Here is a 16,609-nt window from a genome sequence, read left to right as displayed (position 1 = left end):
GTCCGCCGCACCTCTCTCCCCGCCTGAAGCGCCTGCTTCATAGTTTAAGCTAATGATGAGTGTGTACAGGTGTGCTTTATACTCCTCCGGTTATTCCGTCACACCTTACCGTTCTAGCAACAGGCCAATAGGATTGGAGTGATTTCATTCACGTTCAGACCTGCTTCGCCTAGAGGCGTTCCCATAGTGTCGTAACCGACGCAGTCTCTCGTTCCCCTTCTCGGGGAACCAGGGTTACATACGTAACCCGAGACGTTCTTAGCTGTCCTACTTGGCTTGTTGACTCATTAGACAAAAGATGGATAAGTTAACTAATTTCCTGTTTTCCGTTTAGATATGTAATATATATGTAGTAATGTAGTGAAGAACTCATGATCCTTAATGTTCTTAATAGCAGCAAAAAGCCATATCTGTAATGTATTTTAAATTATGTTGTGATTTCATTATAATGCACTCATCACACTCAGGATGGCACGTAATGCTCTGTGAGCAACACTTCAAAATCAATCAAAGATGCTCTTCCTTTTCACAATGTTAGCAGTTAAAGTCTACAAAGTTTAAGGCAAATTTAAAATAAAAAATACTTTGCTGTCTTAAAGCACTGACAGTAAGGAAAAATGATGCTACCATCCAGTCCTCCGCTCTGTTTATCAACAATAGATTATGCTGTTATTAATTTTTCCTGCATCGCGGATTCACAAACCTGTTCTTTTAGTTATTAAACTAGTCAGTTTCATATGAGTGGCCTTCCCAAAAGACCAGTTCATCAACATAACAGTCAGACAAAAGTAGATTAAAAAGCAAAAATGTGATGCTTAAATTAATGGTTCAGGTGTGGAAAAGAGTGTAGGTTTTTAGACATATTTCATAGTGCCTTTGGGAGATACTAAGGTATAATACATCATTAATGAATGTTGTCTGTGATGAAAGAATACAGACTACCTCATGCTGCTGTAGAGTTTATGTTTGCAGGGAGGTTACGTGTGTTGGCACTAGATTTTTTGTGAGTGTTAGTATATGTCTAGAATATCAATGACCTCTTTACAATCTGATTGCTCTGCCCCGAGGAGCGGACTCATGAAGGAGAGAACTGGGAGAAGAGAGAGTCAGAGGTGAGTTTCAGGGCTTTTTGCCCAGCATCCCCCTCTGAGGGTGAAAATTATCCTCCAGCCTGTTTGCTCATTGCAAACTCTTGTAATGAGCTCTTGTGGCTCTTATATAACATGGACATGACCCCAGTGGAATTAACACTATATTGTTAGTATCACACATTCCTTACGTTGGCACAATCATTCCCCTTTTGACTTGGTTATGTCCTGTATCTGTTCATATTGTTATATTGTCATGTATATATGTATACCAAATTCACCTACCTCAAGTACATAACACCTGCACATAATACTTTACTAATAATTATTGAGTATATGAGTAAGCACATCATGAGCAATGTACAATCCTGAGTCAAATTCCTCGGATGTACACATACCTGGCAAATAAAGCTTATTCTGATTCTGATTCTGATTCTGATTTATCTTTGAGGTGCAACAAACTTTCAACTCTGAGCCACCTTTATTGACTGAGAACTGAAAACTCAACAGTGCTTATTGCTACTTTCCTGAAATGATTACGGTGATATACAGTCAAATCAAGAGTTTATTTGAGGTAGTATACAGTGTCTGCCCTGGCAACACTGCTCCCCTGGTCCCTCGATGAGAGCCAACTCAGTTTGGGCATCAGTAGACAAAGCATGATATTTTACAGGGTTGGAATGCATGCAGGATCTGCTGTCTTAGTCTCTTTGTGTCCTGGAAGGGGGCCAAGAGCACATCTATAACCCCCCCTGTGCCACTGACTGTACAGTAGACAGAGGGATTGCCAAGTCAGTGTTTGGCACACTCCACCACAGTCAGAGACTAAATCCCCAAAGGATGATTTCAGATACCTAATGGGGATTAGACAAACTAAGAAGGCAGGTTGTGGGGAATTTATGAATAATTGAACTCAACGAAGCCAGCAAACAAACAACTGCACAACGAGGGAAACGTTAAAACAAAAGCCTCGGCGGTTACTCATGTGGAGAAAGTGCATATGAGGGAAATAGGGGTTGTGCATTTGAATATGCAGTTGTGTTTATTTTACTGAATGCTGCGTGTGTGTGTGTGTGTGTGTGTGTGTGTGTGTGCCAGCCTTGAGGTGGCTATCTGCAGGCAGCAAAGGTAACAAGGTAATAGCAGTGAGTGTGATAGGGAGAGGGAAATTAATTGTCACCTTTACCTCATCATTTCTATCAGTAAACTGGGCTCATTAGATCAGGGCTGTTTGCTGTTTGGGGGCCACCAGAGATGATTTAAATCAAATCCTTCACAGAGGAAAGGAGTGTTGCTGTAAGACACAAATACACACAAACTGTATCAGGTTTGGAACAGCATTATCTGCGTTGATGCCACAAGCAGTCACACATGTTTAACAAGTTTGTAAGAATGAAAATAAACATTAAAATAAAATAGTGTACCTGTTGAGTGTGTACTTAAATCACTCTTGGCTAAAGCATAAGTTGGGTGCTTCCATGCTTCTATAAACAACTTATTAATGATTTATCGACAAAGATAGAATTGTTATTAAAGCAAAATGAAATTATGATCTAAAAGCAGTTATTTAGTCTTTTATTCAGCCCTAACGTCTTCTTTTCCAAAAATAAGTAAACAGAAAATCTGCCGTTGGCATTTTTTTTTTCAATATCTCAATACAAATCAACACGTTTACAGGATGTTTAAAAATGATGCTTAATTTCTCTCTTGACAATTCTTGAAAGGGAAGGGAAAGTGGAATTATCCCACCCTATGAGCAGAGATATTCTTGTTTTAAACCATTAACAGACAGTCATTACAATGTATCAGGCAAAATATTGGGGAATTGTATCTAAAATGATATAACAAACAACATACAACATGTATGCTAAGCTAAGCTAATTAGCCTTTGACCGTATAGCTTCATATTTAGCATACAAATGTGAGAGTGGTATCTTCTCATCTTATTCTTGATGGAGAAAGCAAACAAGCATATTTTCCAAAAAGTCAAACTATTCTATCAAAGCTTCTTAAAGAATGTCATGAAGGATATATATATATATATATATATATATATATATATATATATATATATATATATATATATATATATATGTATATATATATATATATATATAGTACAATATACAGTAATAGGACTGTATAATATACAGTAATACTAAGTAACTTATAATAATTTGAAAGATCAACTAGAAGACTGCTAGACTGATAAAGTGGTGTCTCACTGCTGGGGCTGATAGGGACACGTGTCTCCCTTAGGATTACCGTTAAATAAAACTTTTTACTCATCTTATCCTCCAAGTATTGTCACTGCAACATAGCCGGTTTGTTTGCCGAGGCACCACAAGGCAGAGAGGATTTATAATTTTAATGTCAGTGTAGTGTCTTCACATAATTACAGAGGGCAGTTGACCATGAAATTCAACCCACCTTGTTATTCCGTGACATTTGAATTATTGGAATCGCTCACAGACTCTTCGGTTGGAAAGGCCAGTCTCCATGCAGTATGTGTCTCTCGGTTTATGTGTCCGAGTGATCGTGTGTGTTTTCTTGAACTTCTATTCTTGTGACAACCAGTCTGAGTTTAAGGAGTGGGGACATTTTTCACAAGGTGGGGTCATTTTGGCCATTCCGAATATTATCAAGGGCCTGTTTACTGTCATTGTGGGTCAATGAAAGGTCCTTCTAAGGATAGCTGTGCAAGGACACAGAGGCATAAACGAGTATGTCTGTGTGCAGGTGTGAATATGTGTAGCTGTATGTCTAAATAACAATCATTAGCAATTTGTCATTTTCAAACAAGCATCTCTGTAAAGATCACAGTGTGATTTTACGGTGTATGCAAAAGTATTAATTTTTGATGTTGTTCACATGTATATCCAGATGCATAATGAGATAACCATATGTGTTGCAGTCTGTGTGTGAGCTGTGTTCCCTGACCCTATTGATATTCCAGTGGACCATACTTATCGGAGGGATAGGATCCCTGTTGACTCAATTAGGGCCGTGTATTGTTCTGCAAAGCATTGAATAATGTGGGGGCAGAGACACTGACACTGTCTGAGTCTGAATATAAATTACCATCTACTCGCACAAATTATTCTCCTCCCGATTATGAGCTTTAGCATAGTTGGCTGTGTCACATATTTCAGGCCAGGTCTGGTACGGTGTCACAGTGTGTCATAATCAGTGTGGGAGAAAATATAACATATGTAAAAGATCTATGACAATTATTTATAATAATAATTTGCTTCACAGATATTAAATTGGTTAGAAAATTGTTTGTAACGTTTTTCTAGTCTATACCGACCATTCAAAGTACTTTACAACACATGTCAACATTCACACATTCTCTGGAGTGGGATCAAACCATGAACTTTCCGATCTATAGACGACCGCACCTCCTTAGCCATGCCACCCCCTACAGGGAATCATCACCTGAACCTGCAGGTACGAAACTTTATAGTGTTTCAGCTCATTGTTTAACTGTCATTCCCATAACTTTACTGTTGTGGGAATCATCATTGGTTGACTCTTACCGTCCAAAGTGTTGTTTTCGGCTGCAGCAGGAGACTTTTTTAAGTGAAAAAGCTCTAAACATTGACTGCACACTACCTGCTCAGCACTGAGTGGCAGACAGACACGGTTAGTGACAAGCTGGTGAACAGAGTGTAGCATTTAGCCGCTAAGGAGTCAAATGAACAATATTGTTGTGTAACCAGACATTTTTCACATGGGGTGGCCAGCATGGCCTTTAACCAGCTATGAGGTCAGCGAGGTCCAGACTTCAGACTTTTATGTAGGCTATAGCCTATCAATAAGAGGAAGACAGATGAGGACAGATTGTGATCCGATCCACCAAACCACTTCTGGAGGTGGTTATGCATTGTGACCACAGTGAACACGTTTAAATACAATTGTGTTGTCAATCTACACATAACAACTATGTGAGCGGAAATACCAGTCAAAGTCTCCTGCGTTCATTGAACATGTAATGAACGTATCCGTTTGTGAACGTGAACTCACACTGGAGACACATATTGATCCCAGGTGTAAATGTAATTGAGTTAAAACCTAGATCTAGATACAATGAGGATATGAGACATATTTTAAGGTAAGGTGTAAAGGAGGTTGTTTTTTTCGCTGCCCCCAAGTGGCCAAAAGACAAAGACAAAGGTGCCCACGGTGATCTTGTTTCAAGGGCTCTTCAAGTCTTAACTACACTCCTGCTGAGATGTATCCTGTGGATAACTCATATGGCAGCACTTGCCTTTGATATATAGAAAAGCACACATTGGCCTATACTGTGTTAATGGTTGCATTAGCTTATCGATTTTATCCCTGAGGAGATGAAACCCTTTTCTCAATGATTTTTGAGTGATGACAGAGGGGTGCAGCCTACCAATCCTTCAGGTTTCTGGGATCCACTATATCCCAGGACAGGAAGCTCAACCTGCCTAAGGAGCTGCTGTTTCAGTTCTACACAGCCATCATCCAGTCTGTTCTCTGCACCTCCATCACTGTCTGGTTTGGATCTGCCACCAAAAAGGACAGAGAAAGACTACAACGGACAGTCAGGACTGCAGAAAAAAATATTGGTGCCAACCTGCCCTCCATTCAGGACTTATACATTTCCAGAGTCAGGAAACGGGTAGGAAACATCAATGCAGATCCATCTCACCCCGGACACAACCTGTTCCAACTTCTCCCCTCTGGTAGGCGCTACAGAGCACTGTACGCCAAAACCAACAAACTCAGGAACAGTTTCTTCCCACAAGCCATCACTCTGATGAACAGCTGATTTCTGACTCAGAGTGTCAGGAACAATTCCTGTGCAATAACCCAGTAACTCTGTCTCTAATCAGCACCTGTTTATTGGTTTCCACTTATTATCTATTTATTCACCATTCTCTATTTCAGTGCTGTTCATACTATGTCATATTGTATACTGTATACCAATACACCTACCTCAGGTCATAAAGTCATAGGTCTTATTTATTTTTCCTTTGCACTATGCTCCATCACACTGTGTACATGTGTACATGTATGCATGTATGTGTATGTGTACCTGTATATCATATCCACCTTCAACATGTACATTATGAGAATAGTTTACTCTTGCATCCTTTGCCCTCTGATTACTGCACTATTTGTCAATATGTCTAAATTGTTTTTGTTCATAGTGTGTATATTAGTGTTGTCTATTCTGTAGTTTGTGTCTGATTTTATTTTATTATTATTATATTATTATTTTATTATTGTATAAGTAAGCACATCATGAGCAATGTACAATCCTGAGTCAAATTCCTCATATGTGTACACATACCTGGCAATAAAACTGATTCTGATTCTGATTCTGATCAGTTTTTATTTTTATTTTATTTTTTTATCATCAGTGAGTAACCCAGTTTCTGCGCATCGTTCTGTCCTAATCGAGGTTTCCCATAATTGGTCCACAATTCTCCCTGCGCAGAGACAGAGAGAGAGAGAGAGAGAGAGAGAGAGAGAGAGAGAGAGAGAGAGAGAGCGCTCCTCCTCCTCGTCTTTCTCCGTCTCTTCCCACCACTCATCCTGAAAAGCCAACCTTTGACGGTCTCCACGGCGGAGTCCTCTCATCATTTTCCCCCTCGCATAATGGAAAGTGAATTAAAACAGCTGGGGTACGTTCGTCTCCGGTACTTTTCCGCTCTCACCTCAGCAGTAGCGTCTGTCTAATGTGGCTCTACTCTTCGTAAAATAACTTCTTCTTTCCTGGTATAGGCTATATTTTTTTCTCTCTCCCAGACACGCTCTCAGAAATAACCGAGCCCACGACTTGTAACTAAACTGCTCTGGAAAGGGTCGTGTTTCTTTGGATGGAGAATTTTGAATCGGTGAGTTCGAACATTATGGCCAAGACCAAGCTGTTAAAACAAGCTGTATGTAGTTAGGATTCTTTTCGGCAAATTGGATCGCTTTTGCTTTTTCCGTGCAGAGTGTCAGTAGCCAATGTGTCATCTAGAATAATCAAAGATGCTTTTTAGAATCGGGTCACTAAATTTGATCTGAATGACCATAAATTATATTGAGTAAAATAAAGATGCATCTATTTTGTAGTTGGAACTCAACAGGTTTTGGATCTCTTGAATGTTATCTAGCTCTTAAGACGACTAAAGCCCTTAAATGTGCCGTTTATAGTTAAACAAAATAGTCACGATATAGTCTATTTTATGATGCTGTATGCTTTGCTTCCCTGCCTTCAGTTTTTCAACTATAAGATGCTGTGAACTGTGGTCCCGAGAAGGCTGCGTCTTAACTGTATCAATAGAGGTGATCTGAGAAATATAGCCATAAAGTAATTATGAGGAAGTTGATGCTTAGTGGAAATTGCGTTATGTCCCTGTAATCACATTAAAGTTTACAATATCAAATAAATTTTGTTATTGAGCACTGTCAAGGTTTTTCAACTTAAGTGTAAAGTTAAATTGTGTTTCCATTAAAGATACTTTTTTGCAGTGTCAGCTAGACCTCTTGAGTTATGTTGTTCTTTTTTGTCTTCATCATTCCATCCATTCCCTTTTTTTACTGGCTCACTTTTTTCACTACATCTGTGTCTTTAACATCACTTTCCTCTCTCCCACATCTGTAACATTCATTTATTTGAAATTCTTCCTTTTCTTAAATTTCTTATTGTTTGTCTTCACTCTCGTCCCCTGTCATGATCAAAACAGCACTCCAGTCCTTCCTATCCTTACAATCTCCCACGCTGTCTTCCCTTTAGATGGTGAATGAGCTGAAGTCAAGCTGGTTGTGAAGGTGCTGGACTTGTTCCCCCCTACACCCCAAGCCGGACACAGCATGGCGGGAGTTGCGGCATGGCTTCCCTTTGCCCGGGCGGCAGCAATAGGGTGGATGCCTGTTGCCAATTTGCCCATGCCAGTGGCGCCCACTGAGAAGAACAAGCGACAGGATGAGCAAATCATTCTTAATGTCAGTGGACGGCGCTTCCAAACCTGGAGGAACACGTTGGACCGCTATCCAGACACCCTTCTGGGGAGCTCAGAGAAGGAGTTCTTCTACAATGAGGAGACCAAAGAGTACTTCTTTGACCGGGACCCTGACGTTTTCCGCAGCGTGCTTAACTTCTACCGCACAGGCAAGCTCCACTACCCGCGCTACGAGTGCATCTCCTCCTATGATGAGGAACTGGCTTTCTTTGGCATCATCCCAGAAATCATTGGTGACTGCTGCTATGAAGAGTACAAGGATAGGAAGAGGGAGAATGCAGAGCGTCTGATGGATGACCAGGAGGACAACAAGGACGCTAAACTGCCCAACATGACCTTCAGGGAGACCATGTGGCGGGCTTTTGAGAACCCCCACACTTCCACCATGGCCCTTGTCTTCTACTACGTCACTGGCTTCTTCATTGCTATCTCCGTCATCACCAATGTGGTGGAGACGGTGCCCTGCGGCACGGTGCCCAACCAGAAGGAAGTGCCATGTGGTGAGCGCTACACCGTGGCCTTTTTCTGCATGGACACGGCCTGTGTCATGATCTTCACCGTGGAGTACCTGATGCGCTTGTTTGCTGCACCCAGCCGCTACCGCTTCATGAGGTCTGTCATGAGCATCATCGATGTGGTGGCCATCTTGCCCTACTACATTGGCCTGGTGATGACTGACAACGAGGACGTGAGTGGCGCTTTTGTGACACTCCGTGTTTTCCGGGTGTTCCGTATCTTTAAGTTCTCCCGTCACTCGCAGGGCCTGCGCATCCTGGGCTACACGCTGAAGAGCTGTGCCTCAGAGCTGGGCTTCCTACTCTTCTCCCTCACTATGGCCATAATTATCTTTGCTACTGTCATGTTCTACGCAGAGAAGGGTTCAAGCTCCAGCAAATTCACCAGCATCCCAGCCTCCTTCTGGTACACCATCGTTACTATGACAACGCTCGGGTAAGAGCAGAGCAGACACCTCTTTTATCTGGTTGTGAGAGCTTTGAGTGTTTGTGTGTGTGTATGTGTGTGTGTATATTCAAGTGAATGTGTATTTGCAAATGGGTCTGTTATGTGTGAGTTAATATTTGATTATGATTTGACTTGACATGTGTGTCTGACTCCGTGGCCCAAAAACCTACAACTGCTTCAGAAGTCAGTGCCAACCTTTTCCAAGACATACTTTACAAACTTTATGCATGAGAGAAGAGACAAGAGAAATCACACATTTCACTAGACTGTGCACGCTGTGTTTTTACAGTTGACTGTATTCTTTTGGGGGAAGAGCAGCCATCAAGATGTTCTCGCTCAGTAATCGCTGTTGCATGCCTTTTACACATCACCAACAAGAGTGAGACTTAGGACATCGCCAAGAAAAGGGGAAAGTAGAAAGCATCTTAGGGATAGAAAAATACTGGATAGGAAATAAACAGATTATACCATTACGTCCCTTTCCAACTTGCCCTGTGGTTAGCAGCAATGCTCTTTCAGTTCAGAGTCAACTGAAACAGTGACTTAATAGTTTGAGAGCCCTCCTCCTCCTTTACTCACTCTTTGTAAGATTCACTAGTTGCTGGCCTTGAAAATGAAGTGCCTCTTGGTACAAAGCCTCTGATGCGGAATATCAAAATGCTCTCCATTTTGAGAGGCAAGTGAGTGGTTCAGTTATTTGCATTTGGGTAACAGGCAGAGATAATTTTTGCTATTAACAGGCACATTTTAAAGGCATACATGTTGTTATTATTCACTGAATGCCTTATTAACCTGTTGCCCAGGGCTGTTGTTATCATTTCCTTTTACAAGGTCATGACTTGGTTTGATTGAGTTTTACAAGATAAACATTACATTTTGATGCAATTATTTGTTATGTCTCCCAACCTATTTTTCTACATTTTTATGTCATCATATATTTCCCCTAGTCATTTTTATGGTAGTGAGAGGAACCACTTATACATCATTAATTTTACACTGTATGCACACACACGCAGTTCTGTGATGCTGCACTATTAGGCCTAATGCTAACGTGTTTCATGAGCGTCCCCTGTTGTGGATGTGTGAGTCAGACTGAGAGGCTGACAAATTGCAGCATCCTGCTAAATGTCAGAGTCACGGAGGCCATAAATGGCAATGAGCTCATTGCTGTGACACACTTGGCACACCCTGTTATCGTGCCCTCACTACCCTACCATTCACAACCTGCCCAGAAGATCTGGTGTTGAGCAGATGTTTGAGTCTGGATCGATTTCTGTGGACAGATGAGTAGCCACTGAATTGTTGAAAAAAAAGCATGGCGTTCTCTGCTCTGTTGTCTTTTCGTTTTCTTGAACATGACAACAGCTTGCTTTGCTGTCCATTCCAGCCCGCAGTCTCTCACACAGTACCCGTGTCTTCCCACTTGGGTGAGACCTAAGATGTTAAACTGGTCTCTTGTTGCATTTAAAGAAGAATTGTGGAAGAGGAGTGTGTGTGTGTGCGTGTGTGTGGATTAAGAGGGGGGTAGTTGTTGAGTTTGGCCTCATCAATAAAGCAGAGGCTAGAAGTGGGTGTCAGAGTGACTAACGATGTGGCCCACTGCATCTGCTGACTAATGTAAACCTGCCTGACATTCTGGTCTCTGCTCTTGGTTTACGTCATAAACAGACTCAAACTAACCATACACACATTTGTGTACATGTTATAAGACCTTGAATGTGGGTTTTCCTTGAGATTGCGTAAGTCCATTTAACAGGGTCTTCAGATTCACAAGTACCATCTTTGTTTAAAGTTTTACCACTCTCTCCTCCACTTGCTTGCATGGAAATCTGTGGAAATGTATCTTGGCTGTCTGCTGTGCAGCAATTTATACTCATGTAACTAAATAAGATGAAAGCCAGTTCCCACAGGCAGTGTTTTCCTTGACTTCATGTGTTCCTGTCTAAGTGCCTCAGGGCTTAGTGTTGCGCTGTCGAGAGTGTGTTATGCTTTGTTCTCCTCGTGGAGATGCTCATATCATCTGTTTACTTTTGAGGAAATGGGGTGTTTGTGTGTGTTTTGACTTTTTTTGTGTCCACATGTGTGCATGTCAGATTGTGGCATATCTTATTGTGTGTTCACATGCACATACCTGTGTTCATTAGCACTTTGACACACAGCAACGAAGGGCACCTTATCTGTGCCACATTCATGCTGGTATGGCCTGCTGTGGCTTTTTGAGTGTTTTGTTTATCAGACAATAATCTGGCCTCAATCAGAATCCATAATCCGCCTTCAACAATGGGCAATGAAATACCAGGTGAATAGCTTTTTGAAGTCCAGATACCCTCTTTCTTCCTGGAAATTGAAGTTGCTCTAATGACAACAGTATGTCACAAAAGAAGGGAGATTGAGTCTGGGCTCAGAGGAGAGGGAGAAAATTAGGGATAGAAAAAAAGCTACAATAGGGCATCTATTTATTGCATCTGACATTTTAGTTATATCAGAAGCAGATTGCTGGATGACAAAATTGCAGGGGACATATTTTGGTATAACCTGGCTTTGGTACAAACAAGATAAGAGTCTAAAATCCTTTAAAAAACAGATCCTAAAGGCTGTGCTGCTCCTTATGACCAACTGGACAAAAAGGGGTTTATACCACCCATAGAAAGCCACCAGCCAACACAGCCGTCCTTAGAGCCCTGTGCTCACTCTATAGCAGAGCTAAAAAGCTTAGCTCAAATCCTGCAAATGAGGGGCAGGAAGGCAGGCAGGCACACAGTGGTGAAGCTTTAGCTAAATCAGAGACACTTAGGCAATAGGACCTGTGAGGGATTTTGTTCCAGAGGTTGTTAAACAAATTGATTTTGACCTTTGAGTGATAATAACTTTGAGCATTTGTCATATTTGGTTGAACCTGTATTATAAACTGTTGTCTGGCTGGGTAGGAGGCAGAGAGGCTGTTTGTGTGTTTGTCAGAGACGCAACATCTGCTAAACCCCAGCTTTCCGTTACTAGTCAATCTAGACTTCATGCAGTTCACGCCGTCATTCACATTGTGAAAGTTTCACAAGGAAATAATGAAAGAAATGAGTCAAGTCTTTAACAAAACTTTTTGTCTTTGTTTAGTATGTTTATTCATGATGATCTTTTTTTGTTTAGCACTGGAACTAAGCTCTTTATTGGCTTACATTTTAATCATAGTAAGTCTAAAATGGTATCACAGTTGAACCTCTAAATGCACAGTAGCAAATATTTTCACTTTTTTAAAGGCATCTGTGCTTATTGTCAAGTTTAATTTTATCTAATTATGGAGGACTTGTAAAAGTCTGCTATAAAGATTCCTACTGGTGTTTTGAATATCTGGAGCTTAGCCAGATAGAGAAAAAAAAAAGTCTTTTCCAAGTGGTGTAGAAACCACCAAACATCAGCCCCAGTCAGCTGCCATCAGCTAGCTGGTGAAACTCAAAGGGTCCAGTACATAATGAAGTTCTTGGTTCTTGTGACTTATGGAGGAAAATAGGCTAGCACTATAGCGAGCCATTATAGCTAACATATACCAATATTTGCTGTGAGAGTTATTTAAATTCTTAGCTTTAAAACCACCATAGCCTGAATAGCTGCCCAAATCTCCAAATTTTGTTCTGCTATGCATGTAAACAGTACAAATGTTTTTTTCCCTAAGCAAGCTAGCCAATTGCTTGCTTGCTCCCCGCCAGATCAGTGTCACTATTACAAGCATTTTCTTCTAGAGGAAGGCTTGACTGTTCCCCCTTTGCCATTTCCCTCCAAAAGTGACTTATTATTAAATCAATTAAATTAATTAATATATAATTAAACTAAAACCAAAACAAGTTGCATACATCACAGTAAAGAAGTTCTTCATTTAAAATAAATGTGTCCCACAAACCCCTGCGATAGACTGGCTACCTGTCCAGGGTATACCCCGCCTTTCGCCCAATATCAGCTGGGATAGGCTCCAGCCCCCCGCGACCCTGTACGCAGGATAAGTGGTTGACGATGGATGGATGGATGGTGTCCCACAAACCCCCAAAAATGTTTGTTCCCCAGTCCACATTTAATTTGAAATATTTTGGTGGGAAAGTTGGTAGTACGCACTTTGAGACAAAATTGATTAAATATTAGTATTTCAATTTTGAAAACATAACCTGTATACAGTGTTGATTCAATGGCACTCTTTCTGGAGGCCGGTATTCTTCACAAGAGCAGGTTTACTTTTTTCAACTAATTATAGGCATGTTAGAGTTTGGAGACGCCAGGGAAAGTGGTACACTGACTGCAAATATTAGTATTTCAATTTTGAAAGCATAACCCGTATACAGTGTTGATTCAATGGCACGCTGTGACTGCTGTAAAAATATTGATTGGAAGTAGATCTTTCAACCTCAAACATATAACAACCCGACCATAACTCAATGTTGAATTAGAACTTTTGCTATCTGGGAAGCGTTTTCTAGGACAATATTCTGTATATGAAACACTTTTTTTTAAACATTCATGATCTGCATGATATGCATAATATAATGATAGTAAAATAGCGGGTTTTCACACCAAGCTATTGTTTTTCAGAACAACATTGCCACTAATGCTTCTAAGACTTTATTATATAATTTCTATTTGTTGTCTTGTAGTCAATTTACAAGGCTGAAAAGTCTTTGATACAGTAAACAGTGCATATTTGTTTGAGCATAAAACCCAACTAGTAACAGTGCTCTCTTAAAATGCACTCTATTACACATAACCAAACATGTCAGCTGTTCTCTATGCATCTTGTTATCTATCTTTGCAGACTCATTAGGCTGTATTGCATGCATAAGTATTGATGAGAGCTGGAGTGTTTGGTGGTGTTGTAGTCATTAGCATAGCCATGCTTGAGTATGACTAATATCCTTATCAAAGACCAGCTTCTTTTGATCACTGCCCCTCGGAGATCAATGCACTGCTCTCCGTCTCCCAGACAACCACACAAGACCTTTCACATACACTTTTGTTTGCTGTGGTGCATGGGTTGCGCGTGCATGTAGAAGATGTATGTGAGGGGTGTCTGCACTTTGGGTACGTGTGCCCGCTCGGGTTCACTTGTGCCTGTGAAGGTGTGTGCGAGGGTGGCCTTCTTTGTCTGCATGTGTGTGTCTTTAAAGTATGCATGCATTTCCACCCTCTTTCACAACTCATTGTCACCGAACACTGATTTATAGAGCATTTATTTCAGAGCCAACGGCTTGTGAAAAACAATGATCAATGCAGATGAGTGAATATTGATTTGGGTAATAGTGAGAAATGTGGCAGCCATTGTTAGTGCTATACTAATTAGTATGGGTGATGAGAGTATGAATGAAAGATAGCACCTAAATGTGATGTCACTGACCCTTTATCTTAGATTTATGAGAGATGTTAAGGAAGTAATTTATCCATGGAGATTTAGGTCCAGGTGTGTTCGTAACCATTTTTTTTTAAGGTCAAGATTAGTGGTGAGCTGATCTGCATTCATATCAATTAAGACTTATTTGGAGTTTGCATGACAGGAGATCACGTGTGCATGCATGTATACAGTGTGTCATGGCTACTGTGAATGCAACCTGTAAGGAATGTTTGATGAGCACATTCAGCTTTCTGGTTATTGAGAAACCATGCAGTGAAATATACAGTGAAATGTAAATGATGTACTCTGTGTGTGTGCAGCCAGAGTACTCCGATGTATGCACACTGAACTTAATCAGATTATTTTTTTTATCTTTAACATCATTAACTTCTTCATTAAATCAAGATTAATTATTCATGAAAAAGTAAGAATTATTATCATGGGTTTTCAAGGGATTTACTCATGGGGTTGATATATGGAGATATTCCAGGCAACATTTACATTTACAATCAAATTTAAAAGCATTTTGCAGACACTCTTATCCTGAGCGACTTACGTTACTCCTTAGCATTCATAATTTAGGCAACGTCATCAGTTCAAGGCAGACTTTTAGAAGCAATCCCATCATCTCAGTGATTAGCTGACCATAAGCGCGTGAGATACTAAAGAGTATAACAATGCATGCTGAACTAACCAGCTTTAATTCTTTGTCTAGCATAGCTTTCAGTTTAAATAGCACATAGCAGGCAGTCGTGCTTCTTTACTGCTAAATTATTTTCTTTACTTTAGAAAATGCAAGACAACAATTGTACAGGGAACGAATCTAGAGCAGCAAAAACTACTACTTATCACAGTATGTGAAGCAAAGCATTGAGCAGGTAATTACCACTAACACTCCATATGCACCTGGCATTAACATGTGATCTGTGTCTGGATATCTGGATAAGCAAAAACACAAATGATTACTTGCGATATGTATGCAAATGCCTGTGGATCAGATGTCATTACCCAGATAGAGATCACATGTTAATAACAGGTGGAAATAGGGCCTCTGTCAAATCAACCCAGATACATTGTATTTTTTTTTTTTTTTTTTTAGAGCTGAGGTCATTGTTCTTTATCCATCCAATATGTAATGACATCATACCATTACACAGTGCAACAACAAGCATGCCTGAAAGCGAAAGTGACATTACTACCGGCTTCACAGTGGAGGAGTTAGTTCCAAAAAGGTAAGCGAGTTCAGGAGTGTGGAAGTGATCATAAAGATCAAATGATATGTATAACAAAACACTGTAATAGAGGGCAATACCACAAACTTATTTCACCACCTCAAGCACCCAGTTGAGTACGAGGAGAGACATAAATCCTGCGAGGAGAGCTCAACAGTGATTGTTAGTTCTAAACCAAAACTATTATTTAGTATTTTGTCATATCATTAAGAATACCCCTATATAAGGAATGGAATTTGTGCTACTTTCATTAGCTTATTATCCAGTCTATGGGCAGGATGATATGGACTGTGATTGCTGGATGTCCCTTGATGGTGTCAAACGGCATTTGGACCAGACTGAGGTTGCCAGAGCAGTTCAACTGGTCTGGTGATGGGGTCGGTTGGTAGTAACAGTTTGATGTGTCTCCAAGTGTGGTCAGCAGACTATGGGGACGTTACCAGGAGACTGGGCAGTACTGCAGGAGACAAGGTGAAGGTCGTTAGTGTATGACAACACCTAGGCAAGACCATTGTCTCGTCACAATGGAAGGAGCACAGCTCATTATGTGGAAACTGGTATGAGAGCCAGACGACTAGTCACAGGCCCTGTTATCACTGCAGAAAACCATACATGCAACTCAACTTTGTATGTGAACACCAGAACTAGCAACTTTGTCACTGGAGGCTGGTAATCTTCACAGACGAGAGCAGGTTTACTTTTTCGACTAATGAAGGCGTCTTAGAGTTTGGAGACGCCAGGGTGAGTGATATGCTGACTGCAACAGTGTTGAAGTTGATCGGTATGGTGGAGATTCCATCATGGTTTAGGCTGTCGTACAGACCTATACCTGTTCGGCAGAGGTAGTATACGGCTGTAAGATACCGTAATGAAATCCGGGACCCTATTATCACACTTGTTGCAGGCACTGTTTGGTGATGACTTGTGTTGTAATACCCGAGATCAGTTCTCTGTCTCGTCTCGGAATCGACTGCATTT

General features: G+C 40.7%; 1 protein-coding gene across 1 annotated transcript in view; it reads left to right on the top strand.

Annotated features, from left to right (window-relative positions):
* The first annotated feature begins 7,925 nt into the window (after nt 1–7,925).
* kcnd3 (potassium voltage-gated channel, Shal-related subfamily, member 3) overlaps nt 7,926–16,609 on the top strand; it is a 109,108-nt gene continuing 100,424 nt past the window's right edge. The window contains exon 1 of the mRNA XM_046055581.1: nt 7,926–9,025. Coding sequence (XP_045911537.1) covers nt 7,926–9,025 — 1,100 coding nt within the window. The remainder of the gene's footprint in view (nt 9,026–16,609) is intronic.

Source organism: Micropterus dolomieu, linkage group LG08 (genome assembly GCF_021292245.1).
Source record: "Micropterus dolomieu isolate WLL.071019.BEF.003 ecotype Adirondacks linkage group LG08, ASM2129224v1, whole genome shotgun sequence".
Taxonomy (NCBI): domain Eukaryota; kingdom Metazoa; phylum Chordata; class Actinopteri; order Centrarchiformes; family Centrarchidae; genus Micropterus; species Micropterus dolomieu.
This window is presented reverse-complemented; position numbering and strand designations above follow the sequence as displayed.